Raw genomic sequence first — 26,287 nt, forward strand, 5'->3', positions numbered from 1 at the left:
CAAAAAGATGTAACAATGGGACAGTATGCAGCAGCACTTCCATGTTTAATCTCACAAATCACATCTTCTCCTTCCCTTCTCAAACATACCCCCACCTTGCCCCCAGAAAACAAAATGGAGAAAAAAAAAGAGTGTTCCAATATATCTGATGGATCAAAGTCAATCGAACAATTCAATTATAATTCCATTTATGCCCCGATCCATCCATGATAGTCCCTAAACAAGATTAAGTTTTCTCCTTAATTTTCCCAGCTAAACGCAGATGATAAACCAATCGGCCGTGCAATCGAGCCTATTCGTTTCTCCTTGGAGTCGCGCCCTGACCGAGGTGTTAGGCCGTTCCTCACACATATCATGTTTTCAATACAAGGGATTGGGCAGAGCTCATCAGTAATACATGTTTGATTTACTTCTTTGCCTGCCATTTTCCCCCTCATTTTTCTCCCATTTACCCCGCCCGGCCTAAGAATCGGCCCTCAAATACTGCTCAGCAAATATGTACACCAGCCATGCCCCCCTCAACACCTTCCCCTCCCTCCCCCCCCCCCCCTTTCCAAATAAGATAAAAAAGGTGGAAGTGATATTAAGTCACAACTCCAGTTTCTAGTGTCATCCGTTTTCCCCTCGATTTTTAATTTCTCAAATGGGATGGTCTGATAATCCCATAGGCAGGCAATTTAGAAAATTGCTTACATGATTTGCCCCCAACAACTCTTTTTCCCCCTTCTCCTGCTTGTTCGGTTGAGTGGTCTGATGCCCGATTAAATCCTTCGGAACGACAGCTAATAATCCTGTTAGTTCGCTGAAATATACACAGTCAGCAGACTTTTCTAATGCCTGCGTGCAAATAGACGGACAAATTCACGGCAACGTGGGGCAAGATTTTTCTAAAATCCCAGAAAAAAACAAACCAACAACAACACACAGCCAGGATGAGACTTTCCATTAGGTAGCATTGGCAGTATTTTAAAATGGCATTCTGAAAATCATCAGAATTGGAGAACATTTTTACGACTGATGTCCGGCATCAGGGGAGAATAATGATAGAGTGATTTTGGTCTCTCATAATTTGCCAGAGAGCATCACTAAGATCTATTGGTACATCCATCAAAAAGAAGAAGAAGAAGAAAGAAAGATATTATTTGACAATCCAAGCCCCTTTTTTCCTTCTTCCATTACACTGACCAACATTTAGCCGAGTGTAAATCTTCAAAAGCAAAGGCAAAGCAGTACGGAAAGTTGCAAATACATCCTTTATTTTACTGCTTCAAACTTCACCCGTTAAAGAAAATTGCATGCTATCTCAAGCTCTTTCAGTATGATTCTTTGTCATCTTTGTCCAATTCCTATTGCCTACAGTTTCGACGACAGATATATATCTTCATGTGAAGGTACCAACTTACATGAAAGTCACAAGACCTCACATACGGTTTTGCCCTATTTGACATAAAATAAATTGTCCTGAAATGTGGTCTTCCAAAACGCTACATTTCTATTTAAATGTAAGCCTATGGGGTTTTTTCCCTTGTTCCATCTGTAATGAGTGTGAAGGTACCAACTTACATGAAAGTCACAAGACCTCACATACAGTTTTGCCCTGTTTGACATAAAATAAATTGTCCTGAAATGTGGTCTTCCAAAACGCTACATTTCTATTTAAATGTAAGCCTATGGGTTTTTTTCCCTTGTTCCATCTGTAATGAGTAAAATGGATTATAAATGCAAAGATGTGCACTTTAAACTTATCTTGAGTGGGCCCGTTTCTTCTCTTACTCAATATAAGCTCTCATATTTTAATGAAATTTTCGCAAATTGCCACTGGCTTTCGGTGCATGTGTAGCGTAAACAAGAACTTTTGTGTGCATTTAAATTTCGCGAATCTTGGCTCTCACAAAATTCACAAAATTAAAATGCACTCAAACATTTTATGGTTTTGGAGTATCTTATCAAACACGCCCAGAAACAAGAAAAGGGGAAAATTTAGGCTGCATGGATAAAATGTGGGTGCAGGGCTTTACATGGCTTGGCTTTGTTCAACTACAGATGCCGGGAACAAACACTGGGAACAACACTATTACTGGGGTGAGGAACATGGAAACACACTTTTATTGCCTTTTTTTATTTCCCTATCAATGGGAAAAGTCTTTACAATTGTGTGTGTGTGTGTGTGTGTGTTTTAATAACATCATTTGGCCTGGCTTCAATACAGACAGAAAATAATAAAACACACACACACACACACACACACACACACACACACACACACACACATTTTTATATACACACATACGTAGCCCACCTCGCAGCGTGCAGATAAACAGGAGAGTATGCATTAAAAAAAAAAGCCTGGTTAATGTTGGTAATGATTCATGAATATATTAATTCATACGTGTATATTCTACCAGTCTATTTCATGAAGTGACACGCACAGACCTGCAAACTTCAGACAGAGCAAATGATGGCCTCAACCCGCTCTTCCTTTCTTACAATAATGATCCCATATAGTCATTGCTATATCTATTTTGTGTGGGCTATACTGTACATGATATGGTACAATATATTCAAATTGGGCAGTTCAAACTTCTGAAAGGAAAGGAGATCACTTCAATTCTATTTAGTTGAAGACAACAGAATGGAGTTGTATCACAGCAATAAATTAAAGTCAGAAATTTCATGTAATTAGGCAGAGAGCAAGAATGAGAAAACTAAACTCTTTGTAAAAAAAAAAATTGCTTGAATTTAGTTGAAATTAATCAAAAAGATGCCCCTCTCATATCGCCGCGCCTACTCAAACAGTATTCTCACTCAGGTCGTTTTAGTAAAACTTAACACATAAGAAAAGAGATACACAGGGACACTCTTCAACCCAGTTCTATTCATTAATGCAATGAGATCATGTTAATTCATCTATGGCACACATATGGATATATACTATTCCTTCTACATTGAAAGATCCCTTTAAAATTCATGTAAAATTGTGATTATAATACCGAAAGTGCTCATATGAAATAATACCAAAGAAAATAAGAAAAAAACAGGGAGACTTCCTTTTTTTTCATCCAAGTGTTATACGAATATCTACTCAAAGCTAAACTCAATGCACATATTGATTACAATATTACCCCAGTAAATTTCACTGCATTTATATTTTTACGATTCTGATCTAGATGGCCAGTCCCTCTGCTTGAGCCATGCAAGTTATTACCCCGAGTTGAAAGTGAAGAACAGGCGTTTGCTGAAAATTGCCAATTTCTTTCAAAGATGCATCCTAAGTCTGGAATTGCAATGTCAACCTCTTTTCTTTTCTTTTCTTTTTTTTGTCTCTTTTTTTTTTTTTTGGTGGTAACCTCAAACTGGACAAATCCTCTTCAAAACCTGTCACCAAATTCTAATTTGATACGAGTGATGAAATTGGATGTTGGTTCAGAGAGCATGACGCGGGGCTCATATCTTTTTTCTTCTTCTTTTTTTTTAAATATAAAATTCACAAGATTCCACTGGAAGCCCTGTAGGGCCTATAGATAGTTTAGATATATCATCAAAGCAATATTGAGAGTATCTCTCTGATGCCCAGGTATTGGTTTTTGCAAAACCGCAAGCAAATAATAACTGTACAAAATATACACTACAAGAATAGAAACCGCCATGTGAACAACGTCTTGCTTATCATTCTAACATTTAGAGACAAATCATAAACATCAGCATTCTGGTGCCAAATAAAACAACTGTGATTGCAGACATAAGTGGATAAACTCTCCAACATTTTCTTTCAATAAGCCAGCTGGTATGGCCATGATGAATTTGCATTGAATTCCAATCATATTCAGCATTTTTTTTTAAAGAAATTGTAATTTCAATCAAAAGAAATCTCCATCATGGAATAGTAAATCAAAAGAAAAGTCACAAAAAATGCTAGACATTATTTACTACTAAAGAATTAATCTCGCAATTATTATCATATTATCGAATATCAATTTCACTTTTGATGAGCGAGAGAAGGGTTGCTACATGTAGATGAATATATTAGAGATGTAAAATTTTACATGTAAATAAATACATGTATATTAACTTATCTAGTGAAAGCTGTTTATTACATGCATTCTCTTTTCTCTTCACCTTTTTATGTTGCAAATGCTATAAAATCCCGTAAAATATTTTCAATTTGTCAGTTTCAGAAAAAACAAAAACAAAAACTGATACTTCTTTGCAACAGTGCACAGAAATCAGGGGCAGCTTCAACAAATACACTGTTTGCACACAAAGTATCATATCTGTGGGCGCAAATATGAAGATTTGATACCCAATAATTTGCCGACTATTTTCAGAGCCAAAACCCATCTGAGCAATCAAGTTATAGACACAAATCAGGGATATCTTGCCTTACACAAGCATTTGACATACTTTATTTACTCCATGTTTGTCTTTCTGGAAGTCTTTCTGTTTCTTTGTCTGTCTTTTCTTATTAACAACACTTATGATTAATTCAGATCAGACAGCACCTGTCCATTAGACAATACTTGCATAACTACACTTGTTAATTGCCTTCATCTAGGCCAGAATTTCATCTCTGTTGAAGTCTAGTTATTCTTAATCGAGAAAATATGAAATGAAGGCACAATATGTTGATATATTGGCTGAAAAACAAGTTGTGCTGATTATTGGGTATGAAAAACGGGGTTACACAGTCATTATACCTCCTTATGTGATAAGATTATTTTACAACTGCATGCATATCTGTCACAACAGTTCGCAGGTTGACTTAATAATGTTAATCAATTCTGACTGTAAAATCTGACCGAATAATGTGAGCATATCATCTGTAACATCCTGGATGAAACATGACTTTTGACCTCTCGACTTGTACATTGCAGTAGATACTATTGTGTGAATAGGAGAGAAACATTTGTTGATTTCAATTGTGAACTGTGAGCTACATCACTGTGATGACCCCTACCCTGGGGATGGAAAACAATGCTGTATCTTTGAAATAGAAGGCGGAGGTCATCTTTGACAATCTCTGACAAATATCAGAACATGATTCGTGATTTGATATGCTTATATGCATACCAGGTATGTCATCCAACATTTGATTATCTTAGACAATGTTCAAAATGAGAAACTGAATAATTTTTAGAATAAGCCATCTGTGTGATGCCACATGCATTTCAAAGGCAAAGAGAGAAGATCAACTAAATAACTCTAATTCTCCCTAGAAAATGGGGGGGGGGATGTGTTTGACCCAAATCTTAATATGTTCCAACCTGATACTAATTACTGTTAAAGGAAATGATGAGAAGGAGGCCACAGTAAATTAGATGAGGGGTGGGGTGAGGCTGGTTGGGGGAGGGGTGGGAGGATTGGGGAGAGAGCGGCTGATATGATCTCATCCTGTAGCGGGATAGATTTGACAATTTTGAATGGTGCATGTCTCATTTGCCGGTTAAATCAATACAAGGGGATATCTAAATCGTGTCAACCCATCTAATTCAAACATGACCGCAACAGTCTCACGTTCTCTCTCCCCTCCTCCTCATAATGGCTGCATTTTGCGTGCTGGGCAAGCAGGTGAAATTGATACAGGCGCTTGCTTTACACCCAGAACCCACTCTCTCTCCTATTAATAATAGAGTACAACTCTCTGCAAAGATTCTCTCCCCAACTGCCACCATGCACACACACACATACAGAGAGGAGGACAGGCAAAAAAAAAAAAAAAAAAAAAAAAAAACAGAACAAGGCAAACAAGACCCGACCCATGTATATGACCCGCTAAAAATTACTAGCGCTAGCTGGTGATGAGCTGTTTGGTAGCACAGCCACGAAAAATGGGTAGCATCAATTATGAATTGCGTCATAATGAGATTTCTTAGACACCTGAGGTTCCATGAATTTTCCTCCCTCACCCCCCCCCCCCCCTTCCCCTAATAAGTGCCTTCAAATTCTAGGGTTGATATCAAATTATTTTTGCATGCTCTTGTCAGGACGGCATGGAGGACACTTCTCCTTCACAAATCATGTCTACTGCTCTCCTTCTCTCTCTCTTATGATGATGATGATTATGATGAGCGCATATCCTCTGCTTCAGTCTTCAAAGCGGCTTTAATGGAATGACCGCTAATATCTCAATTTTGTCCAGGACGGGTTGTGACTAGAATTGCCGTCCATTTTGCATCAGCTGGCCAGCTAGTGTATTTTGGCGGCACCGTTAGTATACAACCCCCATGTATACCCCCCGAGGAGGAATGGAACCGGTGTGAATGTGGCAGAATGTGATGTATCATGCCAGCTCAGCTTTCTCGAAAATTAAATTGCGAGCTATTTTGCAACTCAGTCAAATCCACAAACTGTACATTCAGCCGGTTCAAACATTTGAAATGCGTACTCGACTGTGTCTTTACGTGCTTTATGTCCACGCACATTGACAATGACATGGAAGTATCTTAAAACCTTCCCAAAGTTGCTACAATCGCATCTTCCCAATCAGAAAAACTGACTCATGCAATCAGTTTCTGCTACAGATGACATCCATTGGAGTAAATATTTTTCTCAATGGTATATATACAAAAGCAAACTAGGATGCGCTGGACGTCTCGTGATGCTGATGTCTCCCTTTAAAAGCGCCATGATGCCCAGCGCCTTCTACCCGGCATCAATCTTGACGACACAGTAGAAGGAGTCCTACATCATTTCGCCAAGATTAGGGTTCCACTCTTCTGTTCTCATTGTATTGCCAATAAGAGAATATGGGTGATTGACAGCCGGCCATTCAGACGAGAAGGAAAGAATCTGTGCACGGGACTAGAGAGAAGACCGGCACGAGAAAAAAAAAAACACTCACACAAAAAAAAAGACACAAGAAAAGAAGACAGAGCGAGTGCTGGGGAGAAAAAAGATGAAGAGGAATGAATTAAATTCCGCATCCAAGGGAGATCTGATCAGAAGATGATTACGCTTTCTACCTGGCAATAATTACATGTTGACCCGCTCACCAGTAACAGATCTCTCAAATAGAATCTTTCCATTCAACATCTCAGGGCATGGGGGAGGAGACTGAGGCAGACAAAGGAAGAAGAGAAGAGAAGAGAAAAAGCAGGAGCGAGGAAGGGAGAGAGAAAGGGGGGGGGGAGAGTATATATGTGGAAATCATTGCTTGGACCCCATTTATCTCCCCCCCCCCCCCCCACCACCACCACCTCCTTTGAACAAACTTTCACAGTGTATCAAGGTGAGAGACAAGAATAGAAACTTACCCACAAGAACTTGATTTTATGACTACATCTTGCACGTCTCGATGGCACTTGAACTGAAAGTGAGAATCACCTCCTCTCCCTCATCCTCCACCCCCTCCCCCCCCCCCACCATCTTAAAAAAAAAAATCATAAGAGTACAAACAGTAGCATTCAGTGAGAATTAGAATGAGGAAGACATTTCTAAGATTTACCTTGTCCCTGTCAAAACCAAGCTGCTTTTGAAAGCAAGGATTACTTTACCTTTTTGAGAGACACTTACATTTTGAGTTGTGAACAATTAAAAATAAAGGGGGATGGGCTATCAGCAGTTTATGGTTCAGAGTGGAGATCCTTCTTTGAGGAAGTTTCAACACAAGTGGAGATTCTTCCCCTTTGACAAAGCAACTGCTTCTAATTCCTGACAAAACAAGACATGCGCATTTGTTCTGAAGTGTTCTCCATATACCAACCATACTCCTTTCATCTACAGCAATATAATACTGTAATTCGAAAACCATTTTGACAATTTCCGCTAAAAAGTTGAGGAACGCGTGGGGCTGGTAATGATTTTCACGTATAGCTTAGAGCATGCAGTTTCTCGCTCAAATGAAATGAGAAACTGAGAGAAAAGAAAATACAACATCCACAGCTAGATGCTAGTTCAACGCTATTTCAGATGATTTTCAACAAAAACCCAAATCACTACCTGCAAGAGCACACTGATTGACTGAATTGAAGTAGGCCCTATAGAGAATTCATATCATAGCTATTTCAAACACAAAAACACGGAGGAAAAACAAGCATAATCATACAACTCTGGAATCGACTGTCATAGCTTATCTACAGTTTGAGATAATTCCTCTTTATTTTTTAAAGATTCTCACATGATATTGAAACAGTGGGTTGATTCTCCTCATGTGTGCTTCATAATAGTGAAGACAGTGATTCAAAACCTCGTAATGGCTGGCTTGCCGCCTAGAGAATGAGAACCGCGGTATGTCTGGAATATGATTTGCCATGCTGTAACAGGGGGGGGGGGGGGTGCCATCGTGCCCCAGGTTACGGGACTGTGTAGTGCCATCTAGCTTTCTTAAGATGTAAAGTTACACACTGCTTATCAGGGTGGCCAAATTCTAGTGATCGACAATAAGGATCTCAATGCCAATTTATCCCTGTTACGACATATTTTGCATAATTATCATAATAATCATAATACTTTTTGAGAAGTTTTTATAAAAATGTAATACAATGATATAATTTTTGGCAATAATTCAAAAAGAGAATATTTCAATTGACAAACTCTGACCATGGTTACTTATTTTCATCCAGAGATTGATAGCACATAGTGCAGTGGTATTGGTACTGCTGCTGCCGAGCATTGCTGCTGAGCTCCACACGCATGAACAGCCTATATAGCCACTGTAGCAGCAGAGCATTAGCATTAGGCCCTATACTGTTTGGTACTGTAATCGCAGAGAGGAAAAAAAAACATTATATCAGCATCCATTCATTATTGGGGTAAGATTACAAATACAACTAAATCTCCTTACATAAAGCACTTACATAAAGCACTTAAACATCCTTTAGTTTCATTCATTTTCACATGGTAATCCCATATATTGTAAATAGTTCTACGAGAGGGGTTCGTGCTATTACAGTGGAAATAATAAAAGAAACAAAATGGTGATTTTGTTGTAACACATGAAACATCGTATCACAACTGGGAATCTTTGATGCTTCCAACAACTGCCTGAGCATTTGCCACTTCACGACTTCAGCAATAAATGGCGTATTCAGTCACACCATGCAAGTCTAAGTTTACACCAAGTCTCATTATGTAACATTTGATGGATCTTTTATAATACGCAATATTTTTGTGTGAAGTCAAAATATCTCACCAGACACACAAGCTAAAGTCACTGAATGCTGATGATTTCCTCTCGCACTGAATAGGAGTAGGTGACTCCAATTATTCGGGCCACAAAGGCGATACAAAGGTCAATGTGACATCGGGTCATCAAGACTCTCTCTCAAAATGATTAAATGCTTTCACTTTCAGGATCATAAAAACTACACACCTATTGTTGTAATTCTCTTTCTTATTCCAATCTCCACGGGGACAATAAACAGTCGTCGGCTTGTGGGCTGCTGCCTATCCTTCCTGCATCGAGCATTTCATTTCCTTGAAAATATCAAGAAACGCAGACTGTACGCCCTTACACATTGCAAGAAAGCAAATGACAAATTTAGAATGCAGCAACTTTTGTTATTTGGGAGGTAATTTCTTTTCTTTCTTTCTTTTTTAAAGAATACATCCATTTCTTAGGAGCATGAATATCACAGCCAAATATAGCCACTATAACAGTAACACAACTAATGTAAAATTACCTGTTGCATCTACACACAGACACACACAATAAGGAAAGTGATGTGTGCGCGCTTTTTTCCCCTCTTTCATGATGGTTTACGCTGCATTCTCCATATTTAACTAAAATACGCTGGAGGTAGAATTAAGAAAGATTTCTATGATTGTATCTTTCCGTAGCACTGTGCAAATAACAGTATTAGAAAGTTGCCTTCGAATAAACCATGTCTGCATGAATTTTCTATGATCTTATCTTTCTGAAACACAATGCAAATATCAATCTTAGTAATTCGCATCCCAATAAGTATGGCTGTGTGAAGTTGAGCGTCGTGGTAAACTTGTACGATGATGGTGCTTGTTTATGTTCATAGTGAAGAATTTACAGGCAGATAACAGTTTTGGTATAGGTCCCTAATGGCATTTCAAAATTCTGCTCTGTCCTATCACAGCCATATCTAAGGAGGGGGGTCAATGACATATTTAATGTATGCTTCCCACAAAATTGCACAAATAAACACACAAAGAAAGAAATAAAGGGCATGACTCAAGACGGAAATCACAGTCACATCCCTCCTCCTTTGTTTCCTCCTATCTTTTTTTCCAAAAAAGCTTTAATAAAGACGCGGCTGTCAACAAATTCCTTGCACGAGAACATGTTGCAGGCAATATTTACCAAGTGCACCGGGAGAGGGCTTCCTAATAAACGTCTCAATTGCGAATATTTACCGGAACGGCAAGTTTCCACCACAAACATCTCGGACCCCTTCATGAGCATAAAAGGGGAAAGCTGGGATGCGGTTCATATTATATTGGGAGGTTGGTTAAAGTAGGAGCGGGAGAGTGGAAGAGGGAGGAGGGAAGGCAAAGGCAAAGAAAAGTGTAAGAGATGAGCGAAGATTCTGCATCATTTTTTCGTAAGAGAAAAGACACAGCCTTGATGATTTTTCCAGCGTCTTTTTGTTGTTTTTGTTGTTAATTTATGCAGCAGCAAAATTGGCCCATCTACCTCCCCCCTTCTTGACTGCTATGAGCCCAAGCTACTGGTTACCTTTCTCGATCTAATAAGCTGGGCTTTCCTCAATTTCTTGAGTTTGGGATGAGAAGATGGCAAAAGAAGGGGGAAATAGAGAAGAAAGGGAGAAGAGAAAGAGAGAAGAGACAGAGAGAGAGAGATAGATAGATAGAAGGAGAGAAAAAGAATGAAAAGAGATGAGGAAAAGGAAAAGAGGGAGACACTGAGCAGGAAGATATACAGTTAGAAGGAGAATAGCAAGCTTGGTCCCATTTGCGCCTGGGGCAATGCAGCATAGGGACGGGGAAATTGAAACCCAGAGAAGTAGAGAGAGCGTGAGAGAAAAAGAGATAGAGAAATATATGTAGCCAGGCAGGTAAAAGGTAAAAGAGAGAGAAAAAAAAGGAAAAAGATGTTTAAAAAAATGAGAGCAGGCAAAACAACTGTGGCTTGGGGGAGGGAGAGAGAGACAGAAAAAAAAAGAAGCGCCAGGTCTGAAGTCAGGGTTATGAGTTATGGCATTTCTTGAAGACGTTCTCAATGCAAATTAACCGCAGCGCACGCGCGGAGGGCCATAATTTCTGTTCATTTTGGCGACTGCGAACACTCAGTGAGGGGAGAAATGCATAATTGTTTGTGACACTGACATGACCATGCTTTGTGCGTCTTCCCATCCCCCCTTTTTTTTTGGCCCTTTTCATTACCATCGCCTGAGAAATTGGCAATGGGGAGGTGGAAGTGAAGGGACGGTAGAGAAAAGAGGATTCAGTTCAAGAGGTCCCGATATTGACTGTTTATCTGAGAAGGCTGCGAAATAATACCAGGCGGGCGGCTTGAAAGCCTGGGCAAAATTTGCCTGATTTCTGCCTATTTGATCATAAAATTTCACCCCCGTGAAATCAGAGATTGGGAGTAACTTTAAACAGAAAATACACTTGATCGCTGGGTGCACATTCCTTTCCCAAACCCATCCCGTCCCCACCCCCCCCCCCCCAAAAAAAAAATCCATGTTGCAAGTTCAGCGACAGCACCAACAATATGAAGGCAGACGGTGGGGGGGGGGGGGGGGGAAGGAACAAAAACAAATGCGCAAAAATATTATCTTTTAATCTTCTCCCGCAGAATGACTTTTTTATGGTCACATTCGGAGGTAGGCGCAATCCCCTAAATTCCAATTTTCTGCATGACAAAGCCCCTAGAATACATTGACTCCAGTGAATGGGGAGCCTTTGACCTATTGTGACACGGCCCTGCTTTTATACATCAAATCCTTTGTCTACTGTCATGAGACCCAGGCTTCCCTATGTATATAAACTAGTCCAATTTTTTTTCCCCTTTCCCTCCCTAAAGTCTCACCCATCCCCCACCCTCACCCATCCTTCTTATTTTCTTCTTTCAGTCAAACTGCCCTTCTTTTGGGGGTATACTTTACATCATGGTCGTCCATCATGGCAGACCTTTTGGATGACTGCAGCGTTGTTGTACAGAATGTGCAATACAAGCTGGGATCACGCAGAAAAAGTTGCATTTCTGGAATGCAGAAAAGACTGAAAATGAGGAGGGAAAAGGAAAATACTTTTTTTTTTTGCTGCCCCTCTATCATTTTGCATCGTGACTTTTTGGTTGTTGTTTTCTTTCCCTAACCCTGTCTGTTCCCCCTTTTTATGATTTTTTTTTTCCTTCCAGAGGAGAGGTGAACTTAGAGCAGTAAACAGTCACGATCCCAGAAGGCAATGCAGGGTCACTCGGGTCACCAATAGTTTGAGTTTGTCTCTGCCTCTCAGCATTCTGCAGACTCTATTCCTCCTTTTCCTCCTCTTCCTCCTCCTCCTCCCCAACTTTCTCTTTCTCCTTCTGCCTATCAATCTCTCCCTTTCTCCCTCTATGAAATACTATTCAGCCTATGATATTCCTTTGCCTGTTGTTCCTTGCTCTCCCCATTTTCATTTCTACTATCTTTATTTACTTAACAAGCCAAAGAAATTCTTGGAAGATGTGACAATCATAATCTCAGATTTGTCTCCATGACGATAAACTCCATCCTCCTGCATTCCTCTTGCCTTATGGTCCAATTTCATCCCCACCCCTGTATGTCTTCCATAGTTTACCCCTCCTCCTATTTCTTTATCTCTGTTTGTCTACTTCATCTCTCCTTGCAGGGAGGGGGTTAATGCTGCTCAAGCCACTCCAAGAAGTGGTAGATTATGGGGGCCAAGTCATCTCGTCGAATGACAATGACGCTCTTGTACTGACTGACTACTACGTGGGACAGCACACTTCTCTTCCCACTGTACACAACTGGCCAGTTACAAACTACTCCTCCTCCTCCTCAGCCAGCTAGCCCAACAGCAGGTCGGCCTGCCTGCCTGCCTAGCTGCCTCGCCTCCGTCCTACCTCCCTCCTGCTTTGCATCTTCCCAGCATTGTCTAGCTGCTGCTGCTGCCTGCACTGTGCACCGTCACTTGCTAGTTAAGCAGGGTGCCAGCCAAGTTAGCACTTGCAGTACGCGGTATGGCGTGTTTGGTGTGTCCACGGTGATTCACACACTGCCATGTACCTCCCCTTCACTTTTCTCATCAGCACTAGGCCGGCCAATTCAAAATTGTATGATGGCTAGCATGCAAACCAGTAGCATACCTGTACCACTTCCACATGCATGGTAGATTTTGGCGCATAGTTTACAAGCACTGTGCCATGTAACACTAAATCATCATCTATGGTACAAGTGTAACCAAAATAGTAAGAATATGTTACCTACACAAAAGATCACTGAGTGTCTTGATTTCAGAATAAGAATTAGGGGCCTACACATTGAGAATATTATGACAGTCATCTCAGTACAGTGACCGCTGAGAACAGAAAAGGAATCATATCATCAAGTATCACTACAATAGCCATGCTTGCGGTGCTATTTTAAACCTGCTCAATATCAAGTGATATTGTAAATCTGGCTTTACATTTATTGACTCGCAAAATTAGGATAGGCCTACAGAGCGACAGCATCAAATGAACAATCATGAACAGATTTCTGCTTTTCTGACACTCACAGAGTCACAGAAACAGTTACGTCGAGGATCACTTATACATTGCTACATATCTCAGCAATGGAGTCCCTCCCATCCAACCTCCTCCATAGTCATTCCAAGCAGACAATTCATGGTTAATAGTTTACCAGCAGCAATAAACAAAGAACAACATAACAGTAGCTAGAGCTAATGACTAATCACAAACAAAATGGGACCAAAACTCTCCTTTCTTTTCTAGAATGTTCACTCATGAGAAATGACATATATTATAAACGTTGCACTTGGCTAATGCATACAGATTGATGCACACAAGAAGGTGTCAACTCCACTCTGTGCAGTAAATTTTGACATGTTGCATCTTGCTTTATACTGCCTTTTGGCACACAGAAGGAATGAATCCTCGTCTGGAGGAAACAGACATAAAAAAAAACTGGGGTTATAGGATTTCACATTTGAATTAAAGTTTAAATCTTATGTACAGATTCGGTTGAATAAACATCTTTTTTATTGTATAAGTTTCAATCATGATATGATATGACACTGAAAATGTTCTGGTTCAAAAGTACTCGACCGGACGAGCCTTTGAATCCTTCTATATTTATTCAAACTCAACAACGTTAACAAACAGGATGTTACACTAATAAACTAACAGAATAATAATTGCAAGTTATCCTGTCAACACTAATTTCTTATCTCATCCCTTTGGTGGCGTACATACATCCTACATCTAACTATTTCCAAATTCACAGTCATGGTGCATTTTGTGCCAAAGTTAAGGAATGAGTAGGAAGATTCACTCTCAAGTGTACCAGTGTCGTTTATCACAGACATTGCAAATAACAGAAGGTCCCTTTAACCCTAGTTACCCAAAGTATCTGCCACATTGGTCCAACAGGAGGTAACATGTAACATTACCACCAGCTTCCTTTCTTTCTTTCTTTCTTTCTATTTTTTTCTCTCCACCCCGCTCCATTTTCACTTCTCCCTAACCCACAGCTGACATTCCAAACACCAAAGGTCATCGCCTAATTTGGTTTGCCCAGATGACCTCACCGACCTTGGAACTAACAATGAGGGCCTGGACATTCCTTGTTAGTCTCTTTCACAGACTCAGAACACATTTCTCCTCTCGCAGACATGCACCCAGTTGGGGGAGGCATTCACATATTTGTGAAAAATGTATTCAAATGGGAATGGACAATGTCATTCACAAAGGATTCCCACTGACTGTGGCATAATATTAAAACTGTTATTGAGTTTTCCCTCCTGACTTTGGCGGTAATGCAGTTTGTATTCTACTCGACAGGAATGTGTGCTTGTTTGTTACAATTTTTGTGCAAAAGTTTGTGGGAGTACGACTTTGTAATTGTGACCTCCACTTGTAGTACAGGATAGAAAAGCATGGAGAAATCTGCTAACATCGTGGCATATTCCACCACTCCTCTGTATAGAATCCTCCTTATGAAACATAGATTTGTTGGTAGAACTACAATACTCCTGGATTGCACAAATTGGGTTTGTTATAATGTTGTTCACTTGCACGGAATTGGGGTTGATCGCCGCACATACCAACCAAAGAGTAACACAAGCAAGTTGTTTGGTTTTTGTTAGACTAATCCCCCTCCACTCTCTCCCTGCCCCTCCTCTTCGCTCTCTGATCAAAGTTGCAAAAGCCCCAGCAGTTCTTCGCCATGTTATTTTGTGGATGGGTTCTCTCAGTGGGGTCACATTCTGCTGGAGGTTACTGACCCCTGTAACTCTCCTCGACCTCTGACCCTACTGGATTAAGCACTCCATAACACAAGCTATACAGGGACATACTTTGCACTGTTCTCCTGCAACCTCAAGGTTTCATTGCAGATGCTTTTCATTTTGAAATAATTTCCCCTTTTTCTCTCTCTGTCTGTCTGTGTCGCTATCACATGAAGTTGCTAAATGATTTGCATTTTGGCAAAGTTTCAGTCATCATCAACAAGTGAAATGAAAAAGCACTGCCTCTCACATCCTCCATGTGAAGATGAGTAGGCCTACATGTGGAGAAACTGATGCCTAGTATAATGTTGGCTGCAAGCATGGCATTCAATCCTTTTGCCTATGGGGAAAATAAGGATATGCATCAATGCATCATGTATCAAATACACAGAAACTTACTGGCATCTTGTGGATGGAGGGTTTGTTTTGCTCAACAGATTATCACCTCTTCATACAGGTAATAATAATAAACTGGCCACATACATAATTATGGAACTCTGCACACTGATAACAATACATTTAGAAATGTTATCAGGCCATGAACAACATTTCTTGTTAAATCAATAGTTCTGCGTGCAACATGTTCTCTTATAATATCACAGTAGTTTGCCTGTTTTTGTTTTTGTTTTTATTTCAGAGACTGAATGGGGGGGGGGGGGAGGCAATAGACTCATTTGTGGATAATGAACTCTACAAATAAAATATGCATTGAGGATCTTCAAACAGTAGGTAAGAAGGCACTTCTCTACCTTGATATTTTTTTTTAGGATCAGTGTTTGTGCTCATACTCATGGTCATGGACGCTCACCAAGTTGATATGATGGAGGAATATGGATTGGGCTTTCTTCCATTGACAAATGGGCGAACTATTTGTTTTTTTTTCGATGCAAATAGCGAGTGGTTTTAGAGGGCGGGGGGTGACATAGAAAGTACAACGGGCATCCGTATAGCTTTCTCGCATGGATGCAGATGGATGAATCATATCCACAGTTTTGAAGGATTAAGTCAAAAAGTGATCATTCATCTTCAACTTGGCAAGTGACACAGGAACAGCCCAGCATTCTGGTGTCGGCTAGATGCTTCTGCCAAAGACTGGATTTGTCTTCAATAAGATGAGACAAGTCGTAACTCACACCATGGGGGTATTTTGTTGGTCATGTCGACAACATTCCCCCCCCCCCCTTCCCCTTTCTTCTGCTAGAGTAGGGGAAGGGAGGAAGGGAGGAAGGGGGGGGGGGGGTAAACCCTTTTCTAAGTCCCCCCAATCCTCCGCTCTGCTTCACTAAGCCTCCAGAAACTATAACTGTCAGCCCAGCACAAAGCAGCCCTCTTTCTTTCTCTTCAAATCAAAATTAATGAGACGGGATTCTTCCCTATATCATTTGCACACATCGGTGGCTTAAGAATGGCCGAGCCTGTCAAAGAACCTCTAAATTGAGACGCATGAATATAGCCCCCCATTCTCCTCTCGTGGCTCTATCTCCTCACCGCATCAAGAGACATTATGTTCGTGCTCCGTTTTCTCAATTTGGCTCGGAGGTGCATCGTGATGAACAAGGGGGGCGAGGATCAGAGCACCAGAGCTTTCATCCAAACTTAAAGCTGTCATCTTTTATGGTATCATTCTCCCTCTAGATCTCTGACATGCGCATCCACTCCCCCCCCCCCCCCCCCCCACCTTTCCTATTTCCAAACCTCAGACAATCTCACTGTACCTTTCACCCATTCTCATCCATCCGAGGTTTGGCCAACTTGGAAACTCCCAAATCATTCTACATGGGTTGAGAAGAAGATTGATTACCCCTTTGCCCAAGAAAAAGTTGACAAGGTCCTTTTTTTTTCGACATCCCTACGTAATGCAGTGGTGATCCAATGCAAACTCCATCTCACTCACTCTAGTTGACAATTCTCATACATTTTCTTCCCATTTTTTTTTCTACCGGGGTTGGGGGTCGAATAGGGAGATGGCTGCAAGTGGAAAGGATGCAAGCAGTAGTGGAAATGTGCAACTCTCTTGTTTCTCGAACAAACAGAACAAGACATCGTGCCCCAGTAATTAGACAGTTGTCAAGAGACGGACAACGTCAGACCTATTAATGCTGTTAGTGCACTTCTCCACTCTCTTCGTTGCTACACTACCTCCATCGCTTTCTACATCTCTGACCTCTATTGCACCCTCTCCTGCTATGTTCTTTTTTTTCCCCCTCCTTTCTTCATCCCGAAGTCCTACTACTTTTTGTAAGCAGTTGCCATCAATAAAAATACCTGGTTTTCATAGGTGAAGGAACGGACAATGATGGAAAAGGGGGGCTTTGTGGAGCAGAAAATGGGTCATTTACTTTGGTATCTCTTGTAAAGGGGGGTTAGATACCAGGTATGAATGAGGCATTCTGCCGACTCCCCTTGTGTCCACCTTTCTTTTTTTTTAACCCCCTTTCTATTGGCATGATCACTCCCCACCTATAAGTTGGAAGGGGGGCGCATTCACTCAAGTCACACAATGCCTCGTATGCCTCATGATGCCCTATTGTTACCTGAATGCTACTCTTTTCTCTAGCTAGTCTCCTCTTACAGGCTGCTGGAGAGTACCAACATGATTTATCAGCCATGCATGAAAGGTCAGTAAGCCTTGAAAAGCCTAGCAGTAACGAGTGTCAAAGCAAAAATTACTTTAATTGTATAACTTCTACCGATTAGCCTATAAAGAATTACGGCATATAGATAATGTAAAAAATAAATTCACGAGATGATTTTCTTTTCTTCTGCACTAATGACATGAAAACACCTATCATGCTCAATCCAGCAGAGGGAACACTCAATTGTTATTGATTACATAATGTTATCACATTGACATAACATATAAAAAGAAAGTAACTCAACAGATTTTGATCATAAGATTGAATGAAAATTTACTTAAATGGGAGAGGAAGAAAAGGATCCAACAACCAAGTATATTAAATGCTTTCATAGAAAAATATGCAAATGAATAGAAATACAGGATTGCATATCACTGTTACAAATCTTTTAACATAGTATTTGTTTTAGAGATTCCCTAATAATTTCCACCATCTTTTTTTTAAATCTGTAGCAATGGGATGATGTTGAAAAGTTTTAATTCACTTGCAAAAGTTGCATCATTGCACATGTCACCTTGAATTTGCTTTGCTCTGGAAATTTGATTTTCATCATGTCATCCACTCATCATTTAATGATATTTCCAAGTGGGGCACCTACAATACTTCACATATCCATGCTTCATTTATAAAGCAGTTAAAGACCTTAAAGCAATTATATCACAGAATATATCACGTACCTACGCTTCCGTCTGTTGCATACATGTTCACGCAAAATGTGACAGTCTTTATCAAAGACTATAAATGGACAAAAGGTGGAAAACCACGCAGGAAAAAATAAAATGTGGAAAAGAATGAAGAAGAAGGGTTGGATCAAGATGAGAAGTCTGTGAAACATGAATTACTGTTGAAACATGTCCTATGAATATGCTACAGAAACCAACTTTCAAGAAAAAAAACCAAGGAAAATACAAAATATTGTAAATTTCAAAAAGCGATGATATATAAAGGTTCCCAATGAGGAGCTGTCCAGTGGTCTGAAAAATGAAATGACTGTGGTGTGAGTAAATACATGTACTTCTATTAGAACATGGTTGTATGGTTTCCCTGTCGAGAAACAAGCAGTTTAAAGCTTGAAATGTGTTCTGATTTTTTTTTGTTTTGTTATTGACTTTTGAACAGCTTGTCCCTCACCTTTGCAAGCAGAAACAGAACAACATGTGGCCTCTATTGATTCAAAATAGATAGATATGTCTGAAACACACTCACATGGAAAACAGGAGAGCACAATCTGCTTGATTGAGACACTTCTTTGTGAGTTGTTTAACCCATTGAGGACAGATTAATTTTGCTACAACATGCATTTCCCATAGACACCTGCCCGAGTATACTCGGGACTCGTCTTCAACAGGTTAATTTGCATGTTTTTTTATCCCCTTGAGATTGCTTGGGTTGGGTTGGTTTTTTTGTTTAAAGTGAGGAAAAACATAATATAGAATCGAAAGAATCATATGAAAAAATATAATATTAATAATAAATACAAATGACAACAAAAAAATAATCAATGCATGAAAGATAGTTTTATAAAGCATCATATAAAACCATACGAGGCAAAATGTACAGACATGTACACGTGTACACCAGCGGAAGCACAGCATTTCACAACTATATCTTTATACTAGTCTACCCATGACACTGATCTGTGAAGTGTTTTGCCAATGCCAAAAGCAATCCAAACACTTCACTTATCATTTACAGTTTGGTGATGGTGAGCAATTTGGCATTAATATAATTGTCTTGCAGGTTATATCACAGGAATTATATAAAAAAATAAATATATATATTCAAAATTCAGCAAAGTGAGAACTTGATCTGATTACATAGGTGTCTGTACAAATACCTTTGGGTAAATAAAGTAGTCACTAAATGTGGACTAAATGTGGACTCATGTTACTTTTGAATGATGATGCTCTCAAAAAAGTGAGCTAATTTCTATTTGTGAATAAACATTGGGAAAAAAAGAGAAAAAAAACCCTCTATCCCAAATGGGAAGGCATAGCCTCTGCCCATGCTATACATTACAATGACGTGTCTTTTCTCTATTATTCTGGCCCATGTGGCATTATTCTGCCTTCTCCCCTCTTTCCCCTACATCGTTGATATAATCATAATAATCACTAAAATAGATGTTAGGGGTATAAAGACTTCTTTTAGTTTGCATATACAGATGTATTCCATTTGCAAATAGGGGGAAATAATGTGAACGTAGATGATGCCCTAGGGTGTACAATTCAATGCATATTTTTGCTAATTCAAACTTGTCCCGACTGCTTCTTTAAATCCAGCTGATCATGTCATCAGCAGCAGCAGCACAGTAACTACAAAATCAATTTACCCTTATTTCAAATGTCTAGATATTGATTTTATTATTATCATATTCATTATTAATATTATCAAAAGATATAGAGTGATCCCTTTATATTTAATGGCTTCCAATGTGATCCTGCATGAATTTCAAAGATGGAAAAATATATTTAGCAAAACAAAATCCTAAAAATGGTAAAATGGCAGCAAACTACACACTGATGGACACTGAAGTACTGTTTCTTTTTTTTGTGTGGAAATATTAAAAACAGATGCACCTCAAAGAAAAACAAAATAGAAATATATATTTCTAACTATATTGTGGACCACATCACCAAACTCCACCTTTTGTAGTCATAATCCTTACATTCCTGTAAGCCATACTGAGCAATAGTGGCATAATCAAAATATCAGAGAGAGTTCAAATGTTTCATTATTTCAATATTTTTATCAAGGTTATGAGTATGCAACTACCATAATTTGTTTTTATAAAAATGCATTTTCCTCATCAAATCACATAGAGGTCTATGCTATTATACCTGGACATACATGGTTGCAAAGCCACATGAGCTGAGGAAGTAGTACAGTGTAAGACTATGTAAGAAGGTTGGATAAAGGCAAAGTAGTAAAGAGACATCTTGAAGTACACAATTTCAACACAAACACATATAACACACAAACGCACACACATCGACAACCAAAAACCTAAAAATGAAATAAGAGAAGGCACTTAATTCTAAACTAAGCCCACTACTGATACTTCAACCAATAGAGACAAGTCTTTGGAGGTCCACTTAAAGTGGCTCAGAGACGACCAACCAACCAACCAACCAAAAAAATGAAAAAGCATCAGTGTTCCTTGCCATCATCACAAAGGCATCATTGAGGAACGCCTATGTCAACAAAAGGGACCGAATCAAATTTTGATACTGCAAAGTAACATGAATGTTGACATTACATTAGGGTTTGACAGGCGAGAAGGCGCAGTCATCATTTCAAAATTACATCTTCCTGTTACGATGGGGGGGGGGGGGGAAGGAACTGTGAGTTCTGTGTTTGATTTCATATTACTTTCGACCCAGCATTAAAGAAAAGAGAGGAGGGTGAGAGTAAAATCAAACAAAAGCCTATCCTCCATATCATGGCATTTTTGGTAGCAATACCTGTCAACCAGTGACAGGTTCGTGTTGAACGATATTACCCTGACCAAACTTTGTCAAAGTCTCGCTGTGACAGATGACAGCACCTTAAAAAGTTCTTCCCTCTACCAAAGAAAAAAAAATGCAAGAAACTACCCCATACAATGGCTGTCAGCACGAGCATAATTGGAAGTGTCGGTTATGACTATACCTCCATTTAACAAAGTGAACGCATGACTGACATAGTCATAAACTTGATTCTAAGTGTTGCGTTGGAGATATTTGTGTGCTCAAGTCACATACATACATATGCACACATAGCCAAAAGTGATGTTTTAGGAAGTGAAAACCCATTCCACCATTTACATCAACTTAATAGAGGCAAAATCATATAAACAAAGGGTGCAAGAGCTAAAGGGGAGAAAAATTGCTGTACTTGAAGTGAACCCTACATCTATTTAGTAACACTATAGTATGAAACAGGTAGGGAGGAAATTAGCATTGGCTGCCCAGATCAACAAGAAGTTCAAATCAAAATGAAGATCTTTCCCTGGGTAAATGCAGATTATGTGATTTGTTGATGAATGCATTGACATTTCATATCTCAGGAATATATAAATAAGGAATATATGAAGTAGTGTCAACTGATTTTTATGAATTATCCCACTGGAATGACAATGTATTTTAGTAATCATTAGACAATTGTCACAAAATAAAAGGAAAACAAAGATAAAGATAATGTCACGATATCAAAGCGTCCAGAGAAGGCGGAAGTGTGCTGCGGCAAGCAAACAAGTATCATATGTCACAATGAACATTTTGAAGGCTTCCTGCTAACGTAATGTTGGGATAGGAGGTATCAATATTTACACCACGCATCAACAAGTTTGAGGGAGTAGTGATACACACATCCCCCCCCCCCCCATACGAACACAAACAACAAGCTTTCATCTAACTCTATTTTCATAGAAGCATTACTGTTTACTGAATGTTCATTCTATGAAATTTTGTACATAACAGATAATTTTCTCACAATACCACAAAATATTGGCTGTTGTCCAGATTGATGTTGTCGCAATCCCATCCCCCAAATCCTTAAACCATGCAGGGTGTGAAGTTTTAAAGTCTGGTTGTAGGATACCAGCTTGTCTAACCCCTCCCCCCCCCCCCCCCAAAAAAAAAACACAAGAAATAATAATAATAATAAAAAATAAAAAATAAAAAATAAAATATAAAAAATCACAAGATTTGTCACACAATTCTTGGCAGAGTGAAGAAACCTTGAAAAGGATGTTGACTACAGATACGAGCATTATATGCGCGATCTTGGATGGATCGTGTGCGGACATAATGTGCAGTGCGAGCCCGCAGATTGCAGAGATCAGGCACTAGCTTCAAAGCTCCATGGTGCTTGCCTCGTCACATAGGCATCGTGACCGAATGATCAAAATGTATAAAACTACACTGTCAGTGCATAACGGGTCATCGATGACATTGTGTTAACAGCATTGTCAGTCTCCTTTTAAGTGACTGGCAGGGGCAGATCCAGGAATTCTGGGTTTCATTTTATTTTTTTTATTTCTATTTCTTTTGTTTTTAACTAAAAATAAAGAGGGCGTGCGCCGCTTGCCCCCCCCCCCCCCCCCCCCCCCCCCGGATCCACCACTGCTGGTTGTGATAATAATCATCTTCCTAGCCATTAAAGACATCCCGGACTATCACTCCTGAGAAAGACGGCATGATGAGATCAAGCAAAATATCCAGTATTTTTCCTGTGTTTGCTATTTCTTATCTCCCCTTCCATAAACTTTTGCTCCTGCTTGTTGCTCCAAGTCCTATATGATGCTTGATTTCATCTCAGCACATGATGGACTCATTCTTGCATAATTTATGTAACAAATTGTTGAGAGTAACATGCACAAATAAGCTAGGTTCACACGACATTTCCAATCACAACGATTAAGGCAAAGTTTTAGACTTTGATGATTAGCTTGTGGTGCTAACCATGAGGAGACACACAATAGGGTTTTAATAGCAATCTTATAGATTCATCGATGATCAGGACCACAAGATCTCTTCAGATTTATGCTCCATCCACGAGCCACAGGGGGTCTCCACTCATAGTGTAGCATTGTGTGGACAAGATAGTCAAAGAATTTGAAAGTTAGTGCGACCTCTCCGTGAATCCCATTTCCCCTTTTAAATACTTCCAGGTCAACCTCTAGTCCTTGCTGTCACTACTGTATCGTTGGGGTATCACGATCACTTGTGTAAGCCTTTGTTCTTGTTCTCTGGTTTAATAATGAAGTGGGAGTCCTGCTTGAAAGTTTAAACTTACAGATTATGTGTCATGTAGACACGCATCATAGTTTGAAACTAATCATCAAAGTTTAGAACATTGAGTTCATCTTAAAGATAAGAACTGTCGTGTGAATGCAACAAGAGAGAGTCTAAGATTACTACATGTAAATACTGCAATGAGAGGTACGTAATTCTCACCTGATCCATCGGGCTCCTTGATTCGCTGTGGTTGTCCGAACCAACCTCGGTCGGCGATGCGGCTCCTTGCTTCACCGAGCCGATCCCCTCCCTGTCCTCTATAACAAGGTCTATGGGCATCTTTCCCTTTAAACAGTTGATATACCGGTGGCAGAAATTGTCGCATAATTCGTGCACCTGAGGAGGAGGAACAAAAGGGAAAAGGGTGATATCAGAACTATGACTGTAGAGAACATCACAGCAACAAGAGTAGATTCAAGACTCATAGAAAGAGAGAGAGAGAGAGAGAGAGATTATTTCACGGTTTTGAAAAACTATTCAAGTGGTTGGAATCATTCAAATTTTGGATGCAGGACTGGAAGGCTGAATATTCATGTTAATAAAAACAAAAACAAAAAAACTTGGGGGCACCAGGGCTCAACACTAACTTTTACATATCGGGTGGCCTGTTTATGCAACTAAATTCTATACAATCTGAAATTTTGGTGGCTTGAAAAAGATATGCAGTAGCCTGAAATAAAAGCAAAAGCAAATATACATTTTGAATCTTAGTTGCCCAATTGGGCCACAAAAGCATTTATATTAGTGGTGGCCCAGGGCCACAAAAAAATGGTGGCCCAATACCAATTTTTTGGGAGCCCCAGGCCACTGCTAATGTGAAAGCCTGGGTACTTTCATATATGCAGAGAGTTTACATTGTGCTATGGCAGAAACATTAAAGTGCATGTTAAAGTTTTTTTTTTCATTGTAATTTCCATTTAATGCATAAAATGATACATCTGCTCACAAGTCAGAGTGACTATTTTTACAAGGACGTAAGTCTTCTTCAGAGTAACCATGGCACATTTATATAGATTATGGGAGTAGCATGGCTTTGTCTACTGACATATTACTCGGAGAGAGAGAGAAAGAGATATGTTTCTATTCCAAGAGCTCATCCTCAGATTCTGCATCGTGATGAATCAATCATTTCCCACTCTCAATAGCAGTAAATCAGGACAAGTAATGTGTCGTGGTGTGACTGCAAAAAACACACATCACATTTACACACTTTTTTCTTTCTCTATTGGCCCATTCAGGCTGCTAAAATCTATGAATTTGAAGTTTGATGGCCTGAAAAAAAAATGTAGTGGACTGAAGTAAGAGGGAATAGCTAATATAAAAAAAAGTTATTTTGAATATTAGCTGCCCCATCGAGCCACCAACAGATAGCCTTTTTGAAAATTTTGGGGCCCGACATCAATTTTAAGTGGCCCCAGGTCACCTGGCCACTACTCGTGTCCAGGCCTGGTGATTGCCTGTTCACGGCTTGTGTGCCTTCTTAAAAAAATGGCAGATAATCTGCCCTAGCGAGACGTAACTCTTGCGCACTCACATAGTCATTAGGATTATAGCATCAATATGGCAATAGAGCACTTTGAAAGTGTGTGGCCTTCGACTGAAAGGCTTCACATGGCGTCTAATACATGGAAAAGTGCTAAGAATGAAACAGATCTACACAATTACTTTCTCCCTGCCTGCTTAACCCCCTTCTATTTTCTGAATTTTCTGACAAAGAAAATTTTCTCATCAAAAAAAAAAGAAGAAATATATGATATAGGTACAAAGGGAAAGCGAGAGTTACATTTATCATCGAACTCTTCTCTTCAATACTGAATCCACAATTAATCATTCTGACACACAAGTATCGCAGCCACCCAGGGCATGGGAATATACCTCGTGATAAATCTGCCGTATGGTTTTGCCCTTTTGCTGTGAATATCATCATCATTGCTTTTACATCATAACGACAAGTTCTGTTTTGCATCTGGCATTCGCGCTGCGCGGCACATCTGCAAAGTGCTCTCAACGATGCCGTGCAGAGGAGTCTGGAATGCTTGTCGTGTGGGTCTGTCGCGGCTCACATCCAATGCAGGCCTCATAAAAATAGAAGGTTGGCTAACTGACCGCAGCCTAAATCGGGGCCAGTCCCAAAAACTTCTGGTCAGAGAAGGGAGCTGGGAGGTGGGGAGAGTGGGGCAAGCACTCTTAAACATTACTTGCATCCTGTAACAAACGTATAACGTTCCTTACAACAGATGAAATTAGACAAAACCAAGAAGAAAAAACAAACAAAAATCAATGCAGTAGCCCCCCCCCCCATCCTCTTTCATGCTACGATTTACAAGTTACTGTCTGAGTTCTTTTTCAGCCTCCTGATAGCGAAAAGACAACTCTTTCCCCCCATTGTCTGCTGGACCTATTTTATGCATGTCTTCCCGCTTTCTTCTGGTGCAGCGTCCGATGAATAGGTCTACTCCCCCCCTCACATTGATCAATTTGATACCT

At 39.8% G+C, this 26,287-nt stretch overlaps 1 protein-coding gene across 4 annotated transcripts in view; it reads right to left on the minus strand.

Annotated features, from left to right (window-relative positions):
• LOC139712646 (homeobox protein Meis1-like) overlaps nucleotides 1-26,287 on the minus strand; it is a 176,290-nt gene that overhangs the window by 130,796 nt on the left and 19,207 nt on the right. For all 4 annotated transcript variants that reach the window (XR_011709577.1, XR_011709576.1, XR_011709575.1 and 1 more), the window contains exon 6: nucleotides 23,960-24,136. Coding sequence is in view for 1 of the 4 variants with exons in the window: in XM_071624454.1 (XP_071480555.1) it covers nucleotides 23,960-24,136 (177 nt within the window). In the remaining 3 variants the exon portion in view is untranslated. The remainder of the gene's footprint in view (nucleotides 1-23,959; nucleotides 24,137-26,287) is intronic.

This window comes from Diadema antillarum, unplaced genomic scaffold, assembly GCF_040938485.1.
Source record: "Diadema antillarum isolate AM-2024a unplaced genomic scaffold, OU_Dant_1.0 seq00001834_RagTag, whole genome shotgun sequence".
NCBI classification, from domain to species: domain Eukaryota; kingdom Metazoa; phylum Echinodermata; class Echinoidea; order Diadematoida; family Diadematidae; genus Diadema; species Diadema antillarum.